The 19,619-nt window shown below is 54.1% G+C and overlaps 1 protein-coding gene across 4 annotated transcripts; it reads left to right on the forward strand.

The window, feature by feature from the left end:
- Positions 1 to 739: 739 nt before the first annotated feature.
- Positions 740 to 9,380, forward strand: TRIM56 (tripartite motif containing 56). Of its 4 annotated transcripts, none has more exons than XM_055410136.2 (3): positions 740 to 864; positions 1,696 to 1,771; positions 1,883 to 9,380. In XM_055410136.2, the coding sequence occupies exon 3, from the start codon at positions 1,884 to 1,886 to the stop codon at positions 4,149 to 4,151; it is 2,268 nt and encodes a 755-aa protein (XP_055266111.1). In that variant the 5' UTR covers positions 740 to 864; positions 1,696 to 1,771; position 1,883; the 3' UTR covers positions 4,152 to 9,380. The 4 variants fall into 4 exon arrangements, with proteins under 4 accessions (XP_055266111.1, XP_055266110.1, XP_055266112.1 ...); XM_055410135.2 differs by having other exon boundaries at positions 772 to 864; positions 1,661 to 1,771; XM_055410137.2 differs by having other exon boundaries at positions 800 to 864; positions 1,681 to 1,771.
- The last annotated feature ends 10,239 nt before the right edge of the window (positions 9,381 to 19,619 follow it).

Genomic DNA, 19,619 nt, shown 5'->3' on the forward strand with positions numbered 1-19,619 from the left:
GGCTGCCACAGAACATGGAGTCCCTATGCTATACAGTAGGATTTGTTGGTTATCCACTTTAAACATGGCAGTGTATACATGCCCGTGCCCAAACTCCCTATCTCTTCCCCCATCCTTCCCCCTAGCAACCATAAGTTTTCCCACAAACCATCCTGAATTACTTGAGAGCCCCAGCAGAGTATGTGGTATGTCATTCCTCTGGGCCCACGAACTCACTGTTCCCAATTCCTGGAATACCCTTCCCTGCCTTCTTCTCTGACCATCCCCGACCCCTTTGCACTCTTCTGATTCATCCCAAGGGACACCTCCTCCAGGACGCCCTCCCGAATCTCAGCAGAGAATTGTGGTAGAAGGGCCTCACCTAGGGCTGGATTTGCAAATAGGCGGCAGCCCTGGAAGCCTGGCCTGAGGCCGGGGCTCTGGTTACCCTGCGTCTCCGAGAATCACCTACGATCTCTCATTTCTTCCCTCAGAGGATACATCCTCAGGCAGCTGCCCTGCCCTTGCGACAGACACACTTAGCAGGCTGAGCGAATCTCCAGGCTCAAACGGACAGGCCGACCTCGGAGACTCCAGCCGCGAAAGCTGACCCGGCCCCCACGAAGCCCGGGAGCCTGCGGGCGGGGACTGTGCCCCGCCGGCGGGGGAGGGCCCCCCGAGGAAGAGGTCCAGGCTGGGGAGGGAAGGGGGCGGGGCCTGCGGCCGTTCCTGTCCGTGTCCCGGGCCTGGGACGGAAGTTGCAGAAGTACAATTAGTTTCAGTTTTGTTTCTCTTTCAGGAGCCCGGCAACAGCCGCATCAGGGCCTCCGAGGGGCGGGGCGGGGCGGGGGGTCCCCCAGCTCTGGGCCCTGGAGCCCAAGCTAGGTAAGGAAGGGGCTTGGGGGGCGGCTGGCGGGGTGGGGGAAGGGAGGGGAGGGGGACGGAGAGCCAGAGGGCGGGAGCCGGGGGGAGGCCCCTCTCTCCGGGGCCAGGGAGCTGAGGTCTCCCTGGGAAGGCCACCTCCCCACTCCCAGCGCTGCCCGCCGCCCCCCCCGCGCGCCCCTACTTTCTGGAAGTTTGGGGGAACCGCCCCAAGTTTCTTTATCAAGTATTTCACTGGCCACTGTGCCGGATGCTGGGGGCATTCACAGACGGATCCTCACGTGACTCCGACCCTCCAGAGGCTCCTCGGAGAGGAGGAGGCCTCCAGCAGCCAGACGGGCGGAAAGAAAAGGGCTGGGGGAGCCGGGACCCGGACCCGGAGTCCGAGAAGCTGGAAGGAAAGAGCTTGGCAGCCCCTTCCGCTCAGCCGCCCCTCTGACTTCTTCAGAGCCCATTGCGGGGGCAGTCGGGGCAGGAAGTGGGGGCCCCCCAGCTCCTGTGATGCTGCTGGGGGGGAGGGGGCCCCGGGACTTGGGGCCCCAGCAATTGACGCCCGTTGTTCCGCCCCACCTGCCAGGAGTCAAGGGGACTCTGCCCACCTGGACCCTCAGCTGTGTCCTCCCTGCCCTACCCCCCACCCGGCAGGTCACACCCAGCAGGGTCCCCAGGGTCTGTTCACACCGGACTCTCATGCCATGTGCCACAAGGCCTGTCAGCGGCGGGGCAGGCAGGGAGGGGCACCCATCGTTACCCATGGGCTCTCTAAGGCCGGGCCTCCTGGTCTCTTTGGATCTCCCAGGGCTTGACACGCGAAGGCAGCCTTTACTTTTTCAGATTTCTGAAAGTCTGTACGGAGGAGGGAGGCGGTTCTTTATCTCCAGACACAGCAAGAAAATTCGCGGCCATTCAGGTGAGACCCCAGACCTGGTGGGGCTCTTGAGTATGGGGGAGAGGTGGGAGGGCAGAGGGCGGCCACTTCAGGAGTGCCCTCTGACCTCTGACCTCGCCCTCTTGCTTGCAGAATGGTTTCCCAGGGCTCCTCACCCTCCCTCCTGGAGGCCCTGAGCAGCGACTTCCTGGCCTGTAAAATCTGCCTGGAGCAACTGCGGGTGCCCAAAACGCTGCCTTGCCTGCACACCTACTGCCAGGACTGCCTGGCACAGCTGGCCGAGGGCGGCCGCCTCCGATGCCCCGAGTGCCGTGAGTCTGTGCCCGTGCCTCCCACGGGCGTGGCCGCCTTCAAGACCAATTTCTTCGTCAATGGACTCCTAGATTTGGTGAAGGCCCGGGCCGGCGGCGATCTGCGGGCAGGGAAGCCGTCCTGTGCCCTGTGCCCCCTGATGGGGGGCACCAGCGCCGGGGGGCCAGCCACTGCCCGCTGCCTGGACTGCGCCGACGACCTGTGCCAGGCCTGTGCCGACGGGCACCGGTGCACCCGGCAGACCCACAGCCACCGGGTAGTGGACCTGGTGGGCTACAGGGCGGGGTGGTACGACGAGGAGGCCCGGGAGCGCCAGGCGGCCCAGTGTCCCCAGCACCCGGGGGAGGCCCTGCGCTTCCTGTGCCAGCCGTGCTCCCAGCTGCTGTGCCGAGAGTGTCGCCTGGACCCCCACCTGGACCACCCCTGCCTGCCCCTAGCTGAGGCTGTGCGCGCCCGGAGGCCAGGCCTCGAGGAGCTGCTGGCCGGTGTGGACAACAACCTGGCCGAGCTGGAGGCCACCCGGCTGGCCGAAAAGGAAGCCTTGGCCCGGCTGCGGGAGCAGGTGGCCAAGGTGGTCACACAGGTTGAGGAGGCGGCTGAGGGGGTCCTCAGGGCCCTCCTGGCACAGAAGCAGGAGGTGCTTGGGCAGCTGCGGGCCCACGTGGAGGCTGCCGAGGAGGCTGCTCGGGAGCGGCTGGGGGAGCTGGAGGGCCGGGAGCAGGTGGCCAGGGAGGCGGCTGCCTTTGCCCGTCGGGTGCTTAGCCTGGGGCGTGAGGCTGAGATCCTCTCGCTGGAGGGGGCTATCGCCCAGCGGCTTCGGCAGCTGCAGGGCTGTCCCTGGATGCCTGGGCCCGCTCCCTGCCGGCTACCCCAGCTGGAACTGTATCCTGGGCTCCTCGACAAGAACTGCCACCTGCTGAGGCTCTCCTTTGAGGAGCAGCAGCTGCAGAAGGACAGTGTGAAGGATGGAGCCCGAAGCCAGGGAGGTGATGCAGCCCAACCCCAGAGCAGGGATGGCGTTCAGACCCCAGATCAGGACAGAGCGCAGACACCCCAAGAAGATGAAGCCCCGCCCCTCAAGGCGGAGAGAGCTGAGACTCCCCAGGAAGATGGAGCCAAGACCCCCAAAGAGGGCAGAGCCCAGACACCCCAAGAAGATGGAGGACCACAGTCCTCGAGGGGCGGCAGATCCAATAAGAAGCGGAAGTTCAAAGGCAGGCTCAAGTCCATCTCCCGGGAGCCCAGCCCTGCCCCCGGGCCAAACCTGGAGGGCTCTGGCCTCCTCCCCAGGCCCATCTTTTTCTGCAGCTTCCCCACGTGGATGCGGGGGGACAAGCGTGCCCCCCGGATCACTGGGCTTTGTCCCTTTGGCTCCCGGGAGATCCTGGTGGCGGATGAGCAGAACAGGGCCCTGAAGCGCTTCTCCCTCAATGGCGACTATAGGGGCGTGGTGCCCGTGCCCGAGGGCTGCTCCCCATGCAGCGTGGCTGCCCTGCAGGACTCCGTGGCCTTCTCAGCGGCCGCGCGGCTCTATCTCATCAACCACAGCGGTGAGGTGCAGTGGCGCCGGGCGCTGAGCCTCTGCCAGGCCAGCCACGCCGTGGCCGCCATGCCGAGTGGGGACCGGGTGGCAGTCAGTGTGTCCGGCCACGTGGAGGTGTACAACATGGAAGGCAGCCTGGCCACGCGGTTCATCCCCGGGGGCAAGGCCAACCGGGGCCTGCGGGCGCTGGTGTTCCTGACCACCAGCCCCCAGGGCCATTTTGTAGGGTCAGATTGGCAGCAGAATAGCTTGGTGGTCTGTGATGGGCTGGGTCAGGTGGTTGGGGAGTACCGGGGACCCGGCCTGCATGGCTGCCAGCCGGGCTCCGTGTCCGTGGATAAGGAAGGCTACATCTTTCTGACCCTTCGCGAGGTCAACAAGGTGGTGATCCTCGATCCGAAGGGCTCACTGCTTGGCGACTTCCTGACGGCCTATCACGGCCTGGAAAAGCCTCGGGTGACCACCATGGTGGACGGCAGGTACCTGGTCGTGTCCCTCAGTAATGGGACCGTCCATGTCTTTCGGGTCCGCCCTCTTGACAGTTAAAGGGCTGGGACTGGGGAGGGACTGGGTGGTGGGGGGAAGGAAATGAAGTGGGGAGAAGGCAGGCAGGGTTGCTCAGAAGATGTAGTGGCCAAGGGCATTTTCTCAGAGGGCATGGGTTGACAGCTTTTCACAATGTGAAGTGCCAAACCCCTCTGCAGGTGCAGGGATAGGGACCAAGCAGGGGTGGCATGACCATAATTCTCAGAAGCAGGGGAGGAGGGGTTGGAGAGGTGCTGGGCATTAACGCCTCTTGCTTTTGAACTGGGGGGTGGGGGGCGGGCAGTGACTGCCACTGCCGCTACTATAGAGTCTAGGTTTCCAAGATATGTAAACTAGTTCTGATTTGCATTCTTCTTCAAAACCATTCCTGATGGGGTGGCCCAGGGAGGCTTGGGGAGGTGGGTAGAGATTGTCCTTGGAGCCAAGAAGGGGTCAGGGTATGTCGGTTATGTACTTTGCGGAAGAGAGCTGAGAACCTATTCTTCTCCAACTGGAAGGGGACAGGCTAGGTTAGCAGGGGCCTGAGATTTTGAACCCGGCAGTCAATGGCATCTTTCACCGCAGAGATGGGAGGGCTGAGGTCATTCATTGCCTTCAGCCACAGCCAGGAAATTGAGGCTCGTTCTCTGATAGTGGCATCCCCCAGTGAAGAACGGGGTGGGCTTTGTGGGGAACCAAGTACAGACACTAGCCCAGGGCAATGGATGTTTACCTTAAAGCCCGTGAAGAGAATGTGCTGTTAGAAAACGGAGCCTGGTAGGGCTGGAGTCTAAACACAGGGTTCCTAGTATGAGAGAAGGGGACACCCTGGGGCTTACCCCCCAGCTTCCCCCACACCTCACCTCCAAGCCAGCCTGAGGTCAGACCTCTGTAGAATATAATGTCTCTTCTGTTTTGATGTCTTAATACTTCCTGGAGTTTATTTTTAGCCCCTTCTTAGTTTTCCAGCACAATTCCTTTTGAGAAATTCTGGCTGAACTAAGGTGTTAAAGGCATTTGTCTGTATTGCTATTATGGGTGGGAACACACCTAATCCTAGAGGCCAGGTGTGTAACTCAGGGGCCAAATCAGTTGGAAGACCTGAGAAGTCAGGAGTGGGGCTAAGATGGGCAGAGGAGTGGAAATCGCACGGAGGGGTTGTGTCAGAAGTGAGCCGTGACCACAGGCCCTTTGCATGGGCCGTGGCAGTGGTGGAACTGAGGTTAGCCAGGGGCTGTTGAGAGATGACCAAAGGGAATCTTGATGTAAGGATCATGGCCCATGAGAGGTCATGGGAACCAGAGAGATTTTGGACAAGTCCAGATGCAAAGTACAGGACGTTAGGTGGAGGGAAAAGAAAATCTTTCCAGGGAGGTCATTGACTTGTTTCATGAAGTGAAGGGGGAAATAATCAATGTCGAGTGGATGGATTCAATTATATAAAATTTTGAGATGTGTGCACAGCAAATAATAATGAAGATTAAAGGAAAAATCGATGAGGGGAGGAAATTACAGAGCGTTGATCTGAGAGCTGAGTCTCCAGAGTATAAAGAGATTTAAAGAGATCTACTTGGTCAAAGGACCAAATAAGTTGGGTCCCCAGAAGGGAATCCACACAGGCCAGGACACATAAAATGTAAAATAAAATCAACCATTTGCATTCATAAAAAAAATACTTTTGAAACTATATCATGGGGAAATAGGCTTCTGGCATGATGAATGCAGCTTCCTGGAGATCGGTTTGGCAGGACTTGACAGGAGTCAAAGAAATGATTGTAAGATGAAGTTACTTCACATTGGGGAATACATTCTGGGAAAAGAATTGAAAAAGGATTTGCAGATAGGTATTTGTGACCACGCTGTATATTATAGTCATTGACAGGAAACAGCTCAGCTCTGGAAGGAATAGCCAAGTTGATTGTGGTCTAGCAGGACAATGAGTTACTGCCTTCATGTATGACAACTATGAGAACTATTTAGATGAGTATGATGTTCTGTGATGCAATCATATCATAAGCAAAAAAAGAAAAAAGCTTTTGGATTTCTGATCACATCAATGCAGCAACAAGGTAACAGCATGTCTGAATAGTTTACTGAGTAGACAGGTTCAAAATGTGTAAATAGTGACAGGGGAGGTTGGGTTCCTTTTGAGTTACTTCATGCTGTTATTCATATATGCACATTTCTGCTTCAGTTACGATTATCTATTAAATAACATATGCTTAACTGTTTACTGCAGAAAAATACACCTCTATAGGTAATATTCAAGAATAACTCCTGGATTTGCAAATGAATGTCAGAATAAATGAGACTGTTCTGGCGGGGGTAGGGGTAGGGCAGAAGCGAGGGGGAGAATCCCATGGGTCTGGGCCCAGCAGGGAGGAAAGGCCAGCAGATCAGGGGCCTGTTTGGTGATTGACCATGGAATCTGCCCTGGGAAGGTTTGCAGTGGTCAGGCGGTCCCCATGGATGATCTATCATTGTGGAGTGTCCTCATTCAGACCAATGGGAAACCGAGTTGTGGTCTTGCAGAACCAGGTGGTATAGGATGAGTTGCACGAGTGGGGAGACTGTGTCTGTCTTCTTTGCAGACCTCTACAGAGTCAGCACCGTGACTGCTCAGTAAACATCTGTGGAGTGAATTGGTGTCTAGTAAACAATGGGACCCACCATGGTGTCCAAAACCTTGGCTTGTGGGAGATCTCCAGTAGGGGGCACTGTGGACTCAGCCTAGTCTGAGCCTCCAGGAGCGTGACTCAGCTCTGAGTCACAAAAGAGATGAAATCGGGGTGTCCTGCTTATGTGTCTGGCCTCTTAAGGGATAAATACCTTCAGGTTAGAACAACAGTTTTGCAGAGCCGCTTGGGAACTGCGTGCGGAGAGCTGGGCTGGTGGAATGGCTGCAGCCAGGAGGTGGGGATAGAGAACTTCAGAGGGGAGATGCCACCTAGATACAGGAAGAGAACCCCACAGATGCTCTAAAGGTGAAGCGAGAGTCCTGGGAAGTCAGGCGCGGGACGATTGACAGAAGTCCTGCGTTTTCCCGGTGAAGGGCTCGGTGAGGTGGGAAGGCACATAGCACTGGGGAAATGTGAAATGGAAGGGAAGTATAACATTGAAAGGAAAATCCCCAGCCTCCCAACTGTGACCTGGGAATCCTAACAAATCCTGGTGCCGAGAGCACCACCCAGCACTGGGAGAAAGAGTTCTTGGTTTGACTACAGATGTTAAGAAATCAGGAACTTCATGAAAGATATGACATCTCCCACACACACACCCCCGCGTTGGACTGTGGCAGTTAACTTGATCCATCATTCCTTTTCCTGTTTGGGACTTCACAGATTGTGTACAAAAGGAGGATGCCATTTAGGGAGAGAAAAAGGGAGTTGAAAACCTCTTTCGTATTTTTGTGCCTGAGAAAGGAAAATGAGTGGGGCAGCGGAGATCTGAGTTGAGTGCTGGCTTCCCCTGTGGCTCAGCTGGTAAAGAACCCGCCCGCGATGCGGGAGACCCGGGTTCAATACCTGGGTTGGGAAGATCCCCTGGAGAAGGGAAAGGCTCCCCACTCCAGGATTCTGGCCTGGAGAATTCCATGGCCTATATAGTCCATGGGGTTGCAAAGAGTCGGACACAACTGAGCGACTTTCCCTTTCACTGTCTTCCAGCTAAACAGCTGTGTGATATTGGTCAAGCTCCCTATCCTCTCTGGACCTGTTTCTACATCAGTAAAATCCGCATCATCATATCCACCGTGCCCACCTCACAGAGTTATCGTGAGGACTGGCTGGGAGGCGTGGAGAAGAATTTTGTACACCCTAAAGCTCAAACTGAAGGTCTTGGTTAGGAAGAATTTTAACCGACTTGTATTCATAGTCCTGAGTTAATGCTTTTCTGTCAGGGTAAGCCTGAAAGGGGATGTGGTAGGCATGTATTGTGAGGGAAAGGCTCGCGAATGTCTGGAAAGAGCTGTTACCTGCTTCTCTATTGGAGGAGACTCTTCAGTTCTGCTTTTCGGCGTTTATTTGAAGAAGCCATTTGCTAAGACTCAAGTGACTGTAGGCATAGAAGGGACCAGTGGCCAGCTTGCTAAGGCTCAGTTCTGCTCCTAAAAGCCAGCTGAGAATCAGGCTATACTAACCTGTGTACTAACACGTAGAAGAAATGGCAAGAGTAGCCCAGTTTTTGCTTTTTTATTTTTGTAAGTTAGAGAAGATAACAGTTTGGGAGGGAGTCGCTCTCCTTTTTAGTAGTCTTATTACTGTATCTATAAAGCCATTCATAGAATAATCTACAGAGATAATATTCCAGTGGGGCCGATGTCCAAGAGAGAAGTCAGAAATCTCCCAAGGAAGTTGATGAGGTTGGTGACCTGAGCTGGGCAGGATGTAGTAAGTGCGTGCCAATATCAAGGTACTTTGATCATCTCTCCTGAGCTTCCCTGGTGGCTCAGCGGTGAAGAGTTCGCTTCCTGGGTCAGGAAGATTCCCCTGGAGAAGGCAACAGCAACCCACTCCAGTATTCTTGCCCGGAGAATCCCATGGACAAAGGAGCCTGGTGGGCTACAGTCCATGAGGCCTCAGGAGTCAAGACACAACTAAGCGACAAAACTACCACCCAGATGGGTGAGAACTAGAGCCACCTGGAAGTTAAGTGGGAGGTTGGACAGGGGTGCCGAGTTCTGTCTGGGGGAGAAAGTAGCCTTGGACTAACTGGGGCAGGGAGCTGCCAGAGACACTGCTCAAAAAGTTGTTCCCCACAGGAGAAGGATCAAGTTCAGATGTAGGCTTAGAAAAATAGGTAACTTGACCAAAGGCAGCAGATCAGGCCAGCCCAACTAGTTCATGAATGTAGTTTAATTAAATGAATCCAGATGGGAACAGAAATAGATTTAGAGTGACTGGAAGAGTGGAGAAAGCTCAGCAGGGTCTGGCTGACCTCATCCGAAGCCTAGGTGAGGAACCTTGGACCAGGCAGAGAAGGGCCGTAAAGGCAGTTGGGAAGTAGTTTGGGGAGGTTTTGGAAGAAAATCTGACTTCTCTTCGGAGAAAGCTTCGAGCTGGTTGGGTTAGCAGCCAAGAGAAATGGGATTGAAAGTAGAATTGGGGCCTCCGTACCCTTGGTGTCAGCCCAGCAAATATCTCTTAGTTGCCACTGGCCTGAAGAAGCTGTGTTGTAAGCTCTTTCATTCCTTTGATTGTGTACTTTATATCTTTTTGTTTCCTGTTTCTTAATAAATTCTTTTGAAAAATGTGAACCTTTTCTCAGATGGTTCATGTGTGTGGGGAACAATCAACACCCAGGTAGGGGAGGGAATCAGATACTATGGCCCTCCCTGCTGTAACTGCGAAGATGCTACCCGGAGTCCTTGGAGACATTTCAGGCACAGGGTGATCGGCCCTCTCATCACCTGTGGTTCCCCCGTCCTCGTCCTGGGCCACTCCTGCCTCTGTAGGACAGGGGGGCCCTCTGGGCAGGGTTCTGCATCTTCCAGGCTCACGTTCCATGGGAGGGAGCCAGCAGGTGATCTGGCCCAGCAGAACCCCCGAAGTTGTGTGTGAAGGAGGTGTGAGGGCGCAGGTCAGGGTGGCTGTGCCCATCACTGGTCTCTGCTTGTTTTCTGGTTTGTGGGCTCTACCTGACCTGCTGCGTCTCTGACTCCAGGGTGGCCCCTGCCAGGCTGGGAGGTATCCAGGTTCTAGGAATGTCCACCTACTGGCCAAACCTACCCCCTCTGACCTGCTCTCCGAAGTCCCTCCAGGAGTCCCTGAGCCTCCCCTCTGAGTCCTGAGCAGGAAGAAGGAAGATCTCCGGTCCTTCTAATTCACTCAACCTCTGTCCTCCCTGTCAAACACAGGGATCAGACAGCAGTTACCGAGTGTGCCTCCCTGTCCTTCACATCCATCGACCGCCAGAATGGAAGTGGCCACCACCAACACCGTGTTAGAGACGCGGAACCCTGGACATGGGAGGTTTGCTCATTAGGAGCAGATTTTGTTTCTGACCCCAAAGCTGCCCTTTCGAGCAGCTCTGAATCCTAAGCCCATGTCTGTTTCCTCGTTCATCAATGAGAGAGCTGAACAAAACGAGATCCCAGGTTCTTCCCTGAGCTAACAGGCCAGGACCCATCCCCAAACAGGTCCAGAATCTAGACACAGAAAGGGAAGCTTGGCGATGCCATATGCATCCCAATACCGTCTTGTGCTCGTTGCCAGAGCACCCCCTCCTCCAGATGAAGCAGGCATGACAAGTGGCAAGAGAATGCTCTAAGTGGCCCAGTGGGGAAGCAGGAGGTGGGGATGAGGGCCCACCACTACTGCGGTGACAGCCTGAATAAGAATTCTGCAATTCATCATCTAATGACTCAGCCTGGCTCTGGACTGGTGCCTCTGTGAACCCTGGGGAGGGTGACTCAGCAGCTGAGGGGGCCGGGCGCGGGAGAGCCTGCAGGTCCATGTGAGCTCTGAGTGTCGGGAGAACGGCTTGTTCTAGCTCCAAAGCCCCAAGGCGGAGCATCTGCGCCTGTGGTCAGGAGCACGTGGCCTCGGTCCCCAGCCATGCGGCCGAGCCTCCTCCCTCAAACCTGGGTCTCTCCTCGCACTGGAGAAGTCACCGCCCTGGAGGCGGCAGGCCCGTGGGCTCTGCTCACGGCCGTGGGCCCATCTTCGAGTGGCCAGGCCACAGACTCTGCAGGGTGGGGAAGCAGGGCCATGTCACAGGCCGGGCACACAACTGGACAGATGGTCACAGCATCTCTCTTCATCACTGAGGTCGGGGGAGCAGGGCTCCGGGGTCTTGCTTTTTCTTCCGGGTCAACTCAGAAAATGCCTCTTCCCCTTCAGAAAGAGTCTATTTCCTCTGCCTTGAACCCTACATTAGGGACAGCCTCATTGGAAGAAAAGAGCCAAAGCAAGGAGCCAGCGAATAGGCCCTGAAACCAGCGTGGAGGCTGGGGGTCTATGTGCAGGGTGGCTGCACTCAGACCACTCGCTTCTCCCCTCCAGCGCCCTTTCCTCCCCATCTCTGGCCGCCCTGACCACGTTCTCACCTCAATTATTCACAGGCATCCTCACCTGCAAAACCCTTCAGGTCAAGAACTTCTGATTCACACTGAACGTTCCGTAATCAGGTGTTCTGTAAAATACTGGTGAGTGAAAAGAGTGAATGAGTAAATTTGCGCTGAAACCTCATCCCTATCACTCACATAGTTGGATCGAACAAGGGGAGGAGCTGGAAATGTTGCTGGGGCAGGCCCGGAGGCGAAAAGAATTTATCCCTTTTCCTTAGGAGGACAAGTGAGTAACAGTGAAATGATCCAAATTCTGGGAAAAAAAAGATGGTAATCTCACTCCTGTGTATTTTTTCTTTGTTTCATAGCACTTTGACCTCCCAACACACTGTTTCATAGGATTTTTTATCCTGCTTATGGTTTATTGTTTTGTCTCCTTCCCCAGTTTCTACCCCAGGTACAATGCAAGCCCCGGGACCGGGCATCTTGCCTATTTGTGCACTGACACATCTATGCCTGTAGAACAGTGTGTGAGATGCAGTAGACTCTGAATGAATGCACAGAGGAATGAAGGTTATGTGTGAACATTTACTCTGAGAGGCAGTTCTCTCTCCATCCTGCATTTACCTGTGTTAATAAAGTCCAGCAGGTACATATTGTTATCACCCTTGATTTAAAGATGGGGATGGTGAGGTTACATTATGTAAAGGGGATCACCAGCAGCTGGGCGAGGAGCTGGGCAGAGGTCAATGCCAGCCACAGCTGGCTTGGGGCCAAGTCTCTACCACTCCCTGGCGAGGTGAGGCACACACCGCTTTCCTGGGAGCCACATCTATCGCTGGCCAAACTCTTGGCTTTCTCTGCCCACCGAAGCCAAATGAAAAATATGGAGACAGACTTTGGAGGAAATAGAAAGGTGGTTTTAATTCTCAGCCGGCAGAGAGGGGAAACCAGAAGGCTCATATGCCTCAAGAACTGTGTCCACGTTCCGTGAGGAGTCTCTGTGTGTGTGTTAGGCGCTCAGTCGTGCCCAACTCTTTCCAACTCCACAGACTGTAGCCTGACAGGCTCCTCTGTCCACGTGATTCTCCAGGCAAGAATACCGGAGTGGCTTGTCATTCCCTTCTCCAGGGGATCTTCCTGACCCAGTGATGGAACCCTGGTCTTCTGCATTGCGGTCAGATTCTTTACACGTTTGAGCTACAGGGAAGTCCTTTAGGGGAGGAGTCGAGGGGCTTATATAAGATGAGGGCTCGCAGTTGGGGGTCAGTGAAGAGGAACAAAGGTGTTTGGATCTTGTCAAAAAACAGTCACAGGCTGATGTCAGTAACCCAGTTAGTTGAGTTCGGCAGTTCCATGGCTCTGTGGCCTTCTTTCTGACATGTAACTACAAGGGGAAGGGTGTCGTCAGGGTAAACACCAGATACAAGACGCATTAGGCATAGAGTCACAGGAAAACAGGTGCGAAGTGTAGCTTCTGCAGAGTTAGGGGGCAGAAAAGCAAACTTAGTTATAGCCATGCTGAGCTAGGAGCAGTTGAAGTATGGACTGTAGCCTGCCAGGTTGCTCTGCTCATGGGATTCTCTCAGCAAGAATACTGGAGTGGGTTGCCATTTACTTCTCCTGGGGCTCTTCCTGACTCAGGAATCGAACCTGGGTCTCCTGTATTGCAGGCAGATTCTTTACGGTCTGAGCCTCTAGGGAAGTCCAAAGTAAAAAAAAAGAACAAAAAACTAGGAACATTCAGGCCTGCTTGTTGTTCCCTTTATCGTCTTTGTTCTCAGGAAAGGGAAAGGAAACAACAACTCATTTCTCTTTTTTTCTGTTTCACTGCAACACATCCCAGTCCATCTTTCCTGGGTGAGACATTTTTTCTTTCTCTCCCTTCCCACCAACTTCCTACGTGACTCCGTTCCCACCCAAAGTACAGCTTCTTGTCAGCAGACAGACTTTTCCTGGCAGGAGAACCACGGAGGCACGGGGGCAGAGGGTGAGCCATGGAGGAGCCCAGTTCCGGCTCTCCCTGCCTGGGACCTGCAGACCTGGCCCAGGGCTCTACGGTTCCTGCAGCTCGCCTCCACCACCGACACCCCACAGACCACGTGGGAGGCTCCCAGGCCCAAGCCCAGGGCAGGGGGAACTCCCCAGGTCACTTGTCTGTGGGAGCTGAGCTAGAACCTAGGGAAGGGCCTATGCAACTCTAGGCGTGAGGGCTCCAGGCACTGTCTCCTTTCCAGGCCAGCCTTGCAGGACTCAGGCAGGGGGAGCCAGGTTTCTCAGTTCCCTTCTCAGCTCCTGTGCCTCCTTGGTTCTCTTCCAGAAAAAGTCTTTTACAGCTGAGAAGAAGCTGTACTTGGGGCAAAGATATCTCTTAGAGGGGTGCGATGGTGTCATGTGGGAATTAGTGGAAAGGGAAAGGAAAGCATCTCCTGGGAGAGATGGACTGGGGTGTGGTTCCCGGGAAGGCATTGTGAGCATCATTGCCCCCGGGGGATAGTGCTGGGAGTTGGCCCCAGGCCAGACGCTGGCTCCTGTGTGATCCCAGGAGAAGAGAATAGAGACCCGAGAACACCAGGCAGCAGGGGAAAGGGTGCAGAGACTTGAGAACACACGCATCCACGCTCAGGGAGACCCTGCGCCATTGGTCTCCTCCATCGGAGGCCTGGGGGAGGCCGAGGGAGAGGAAGGGAAGGATTCTGAGATATCTGAGCATCAGCTGGAAGTGGTCCATCGGGGGAGGCGGAAGCTGGATTGGGGTTTGTTGGGGAGAATCTGTGCCCAGATGTTGAGAAGCAGTGCCACGCCCTGCAAGTGGGTTTGTGCCTTTGGCTGGGGCCACCAGGCATCTGTGCGGGTTTGTTTAGGTGAAGTGTATGCCTGCTCTCTAGCAAACCCCACCCTCACACGGGGTTGGGGGACTTGTTGTCAGGGTGTTCCCGGGAAGGGCATCATGCCAACTTTTGCCTCATTAGAGAATCAAGCCTGGAATTTCCCTGAAGCTGATTTCCTACCACTTAATCCTTAGCACAGGATCACAGTGGCCAAGTCTGTCCCCCACCCTGAGGGCAGATGCTGGGCATGGGTGAGCAGCAGAGCCCTCCAGGAGTGCCCCAATGTCCCATCCACCTCTCCACCCCGAGGTCCCTCTCCTAACACACAATCACATGTGCCTCCCCTCCTGGCTTCTTCCTCCCACTCCTAAAAGAATGGGAGTCAAGGCAAGGAGATCCCCCTTTAACCCCAGCTCCACTGCTGGCTAAGCAGGTGACCTCTGCAGAGGCTCCTTCACCTCTCTGAACCGCCGTCCCTCATCTGTAAAATGGGTGTGGTACAACAGCATGAGGGCTCTCGGATGAATAAGCAAGATGAAGAACGTATAAAAATAAATAAAATAGATGACCGACAAGGACCTACTGTATAGCACAGGGAATTCTGATGAATAGCCTGTAATAACCTAAATGGGAAAAGAACTTGGAAAAGAATAGATACATGTATAACTGAATCACTTTGCTGTACACTTGAGCCTGACACAACATTGTTAAATAGCTACGCTCCAATATAAAATATTAATAAACAATTTTTAAAAATAAAAGAGATGAAGGATGTAAACGTACTCAGACAGTGCCTGGCACGTAGAGATATTTGATCCAAGGCCACCCATTCCCTCTTTCTGTCACCCACCCCTTAGGACCACGGGTCTTCTCTCGATCCTTTCAGAGACAAAACATCCCTTGCACCCATAACTCAGGCCACTATGCAGCGGATATTTTTGGGGCCCTGCCTCTAAGTAACCAGTGCAAATAGCAAGTGCAAAAATGTCTGGGAATGGGATTTTCCTGGAGGTCCAGTGGCTAAGACTCTATTTCCAGTGCAGGGGGCCCAGGGTTCGATCCCTGATTGGGGAACTAGATCCCACCTGCCGAAACTAAAGATTCCACATGCTACAACTAAGACTCGGTGCAGCCAAATAAATTAGTTAAAAAAAAAGAAATGTCCAGGGAAGGCATGACCGGGGGGAAGGCTGACCTTCAGACACAGTGGCTTTAACACGGCGCTTCTTCACAGCCCAGCACACATGTGCACGCTGGACCAGTCAATCTCAGTTGCTTGCAATGCAGGAGACCTGGGTTCGATCCCTGTGTCAGGAAGATCCCTGGAGAAGGAAATGGCAAGCCACCCCAGTATTCAAGAGAGTCCCAAGGACAGACGAGCCTGACAGGCTATAGTCCACGGGATCACAAAGAGTCAGACACAGCTGAGGAACTAACACTTTCACTTTCAACATAAAGTGGGCGCACAAAGAGTAGCTCACAGACCCAAGTGCTGGCTTGCACATCCCCAGGCGCGTGGTCTCTTCTCCCCCGGGAGCCTCAGAATGTGGCTTTAGCGTGGAAATAGGAGAGAACCGGGCTGCCGGATGATCTTAACGGCACCCGTCCTGGGCCCTGGCCACTGCAGTTGTGGGAAAGTGAAAAGTGAAAGTGTAAGTTGCTCTGCTGTGTCTGACTCTTTTCAACTCCATGGACTATAGCCTGCCAGGCTTCTCTGTCTGTGGGATTCTCCAGGCAGGAACACTGGAGTGGGTTGCCATTCCCTTCTCCAGGGGATCTTCCCAACCCAGGGATCGAACCCAGGTCTCCAACACTGCAGACAGATTCTTTACTGTCTGAGCCACCAGGGAAGCAGTTTGTGGGATGCGACACCAATTCTCCTGCACAGCCTGGAGACCTGGCACCAAGCTGGGTCTCCTTGGACCTGCCTTTATGTGAGAAGGAACTTTCCCCTTGTCTTGGCATCTTCCTTTGGGCAGAAGACAATGCAGTTACCTTGCTTAAATGCAATCCCAACCTTATCTGCTCCTCTGAGGTTTCACCCGGGTCTCTTAATTGGATCTGGGATATTCACAGACAGACAGTCTCCTAGGTAATTTCTACAGAGGGCTTATATCCTCTCCTAAACTGAGTTTCTTCCTAATTGAATTCTCAGAAGGTGATGTTAACTTTAAGGTACTTGGCTGTCCGGCCCAAGTCCCGCCCATGTGGGGCAGTATCACAGGACACAGGCGGAAAGTTTATACCCAAAGAGTTCCTACCTCTAAACGATGTACAAGCCGGTAGGGGAAAACAGAGCAAACGCATGTGAAGAGTCCAGTGCTGAGTGTGTGGTTGTGTGGGTCCTAAGAGGGAGCCAGTTCAAAGGAGAGATAGCCCAGGGTGGCCAGAGGAGGCTAGGAAGGCTCCGGAGAAGAAGCAGAAGCTGAGGCATCTTGGGAGTCTCTGTGGACAGCTGGCTTTTGTAAGAAAAGCAGGGGAGGCGGAACATTCCAGAGGCAAGAAATGGGTGGGAAAAATGGAAATCAGATGGTCTAGATGGAAAGGGGACAGATGTGGACGGTTCAGATCCGGGCCCCCGAGACGAATGCCTTCCCGGCTCCCTCTCTCACTCCCACAGCCCTGGGTCCTCTTCCCCATCCTTGAGCTGGGCTTGCTGAGAGTGTCAGGGAGGCTGGGGGTGGGGAGGGCCCTGGTGAGGCCTATCTCCTCCACCCTCCCCGACATACACAAACACACGCCTGTCCAGATGCAGCAGAACTAACGGTCTGCTGGACAGGAAAGCCCTGTCAGAGGGCAGGGAACCTCCACCCCAGGCCCCGAGGGATAGCCCTGGGCCGCCCACCTGCTGCACTGCTCACCACCTGATTCAGCCCGGAAACCAGCCCCTACCCCACCCCAACCCCCAGCCCCGGGTGCTAGACTAAACACGACCTCTGCACCTCATCTACCAGCCCCTTGGAATTCTCAGAAGTGGTAATGGGGAGTTCCCGAGTCAGGGGCTTTCCATCTGGCTCCCACCTCCACCCCCATTTCCCTGAGTAAGCTACCAGCACAGGGAAGATGGAGTCTGGCATGCCATTTCTGGAAAGAGGGAAGACTGGAGGAGAAAACCCCTCGGAGCCCTGCTCTGTTGGTTCAGCTTTACGTCCAAACATTGACACACCCAGAACAGAATGGTTTCTAAAGCAGGAACTCAAAGGAACTTCCCTAGTGGTCCAGTGGTTAAGAATCCCCCTTCCAATGCAGGAAATGCAGGTTTGATCCCTGGTTGAGGAACTAAGATCCCACATGCCTTGGAGCAACTAAGCTCGTGCTCCGGAAGATAAGCCAGTGTGCCACAATGAAGAAGTCAGAAAAAATAGATAAATAAATAAAATGGGAGCTCAGAATGAAAAGGGATGCCCCCTAATTTCCTGGTGTCCCCTCTGAAGGAGCTAGACCCTGAAAGAAGGCAATGGTTCCTCTGCTTGCCCAGACCGCCTGGTCCTTAGACAGAGCTGGCCCGTGTGGAGCCGAGGACTCAGGAGGAGGGCGAGGACTCTGCCCACAGGGCCACCAAGGCTCCTGCCGACCCTGGCATGCCCGAGGTTGTCTGGGTCTGGGGCCAGCCTCGCAGAGTGGTGAGCTGGCAGGCCGGGCTGCATCCTGGGGAAAAGGCAATGGGCCCCAGGGAGCCAGTTGTCGGTCTGGGCTGTGAATAACGGAGGCCTCATCAGCGCCCCGGAGCCTAGGGGCAGAAGCTCCCAGCATAGAGACTGACTAAGAGAGCAGGTCTGGGCTGGTGGGCAGGGATCAATCGGTGAGGCTGTCAGGCTACACACACACACACACACACACACACACACATGCGTGCATGCTTGAGCAAATCTCCCAGCCTTCTGTTTGGGGTCCTTCTGCCCAAATGACTCTCTGCTTCTCGAGGCTGTCACACTCCCCCACACCCCCCGGCCAGATCCTAGAGGCTGGGGCCCTGGACTTCTCCTCACCTGCCCCAGGCCTTGGCTGTCTGCCTGGTTTCATGTGTCACTCAAGAGGCATTTGGCCCAACCCTCTTTGGAACCCCTTATCTTTAGAAATGCCTGTCTTTCTCTAGAACAGGGCCCTGAGTCCCTCCAGGGCTAAGCCATATCTCCAGCCCCAACACTTTTGTATTCTCCCCTCGAGCAGAAAACACAATGAAAGCATCTCTCCAAGAATGCCAGCAGAGGACAATTATGATAGTAGCCTTCATTCTTTACATTCGAAGCAGCTTCTGGCTCCTCCAGCCCTGAACTAGCTCCTCTCTCCCTTCCCCACCCATCTCAGAGTCAAACCAGAAGTGCAAGCGAGCAGAAAACCAGCTCAAACTGCTCATGGAGCAACTGGGTCAAAGTTCAGCACACCTGGCCTCCTCCCCAGCCCACTACCAGAGGCTGCAGCTCCCTGTCACCAGGTGACCCAGCCTCCAGGCCTTGGGGAACACTGACCAGCTGTCAGGTAGACTCAGTCGAGTGAGATAAAAGGAGTCTCTGCCTCCAATAGCCACCCCAGGGCATCAGGGGCCTAACATTTCACGTCACTGGCTTATCGGGTTTAAAGGTCACAGTCTCAATTTCAGAAGCATCCAAAGAGCCGGAAAAACAAAACAAAGTCCATTATCCCAGGATTCCAGTCCAAGATTCCAATAGTCAGGGTTGAGTCTGGGTCTCAGGACTTTTCAGAAGCTCCTGGGTGGGCCTAAGATGAAGTAGGGAGTGAGAACCGCTGGATCAAGGCACAGAATGTCATAATTCCAAAGCGAGTGTGACTCAGAAGGGTTTAAAATGGTGAATCTTTAAGACCTGAGTGGGAATCGGTTCCTTGCTTGGTAGCAGATCTGAGGGGAAGAGGGTATGAGACCAGGAATGGAAGAATTCCAAAGGAAAGAGTCAAGGATGATGAATTGGGATTGACATATATACACTGTTGATACTGTGTATAAAAGAGATACACTGTGTATAAAACAGACAGTGAGACCCTACTGTGTAGCACAGGGAATTCTACTCAGTGCTTTGTGGTAACCTAAATGGGAAGGAAATCAAAAAAAAAAGGTCTATATGTACATGCATGGCTGATTCACTTTACTATATAGCAGAAACTAACATAACACTGTAAAGCAACTGTACTCCAATAAAATTTTGAATATAAATACCCCCCCCAAAAGAGAGTTAAGGGCAATGTGAAGGTGGCTGTCTGATGCACAGTGAGGGAAGGGCCTGTTCCCATTCTGGGTTTGGGGGACAGGCGTGCAGGGGGACAGCTAGGGGGACATGTGAGGCACTGAAAAATAGGATGGAGGCTAGTTAAGAGTTGAGGGCTCTGGTGCCATCTCCTCTCTTTAGCTGAGTGACCTCAAGCAAGAAACGCAACTCATCTTTGTGTCAGTTTCTTCATCTGTAGGACGCAGACAGCGTCATTCCCCGACTCTGAGTTGTAGGAGAATGAACTAAGGTGATGAGAGTCAGAGCCTGGTGTGGGACTTCCCTGGTGGCCCAGGAGTTAAGACTGTGAGCTCACAGTCTTATTGCGTTGGAAGCTTCCAATGCAGAAGGCATAGGCGTGATCCCTGGTGGGGGAACTAAGAACCCACATGCTGCATGGTGTGACCAAAACAAAAACCAGACCCTGGCA

Source organism: Moschus berezovskii, chromosome 27, assembly GCF_049115385.1.
Source record: "Moschus berezovskii isolate FMDL1 chromosome 27, NW_MosBer_1.0, whole genome shotgun sequence".
Lineage (NCBI taxonomy): Eukaryota > Metazoa > Chordata > Mammalia > Artiodactyla > Moschidae > Moschus > Moschus berezovskii.

What these genes read in the sequence shown, in the direction of transcription:
- TRIM56 (XM_055410136.2), top strand. Translation starts at nt 1,884, where the DNA reads ATGGTTTCCCAGGGCTCCTCACCCTCCCTCCTGGAGGCCCTGAGCAGC.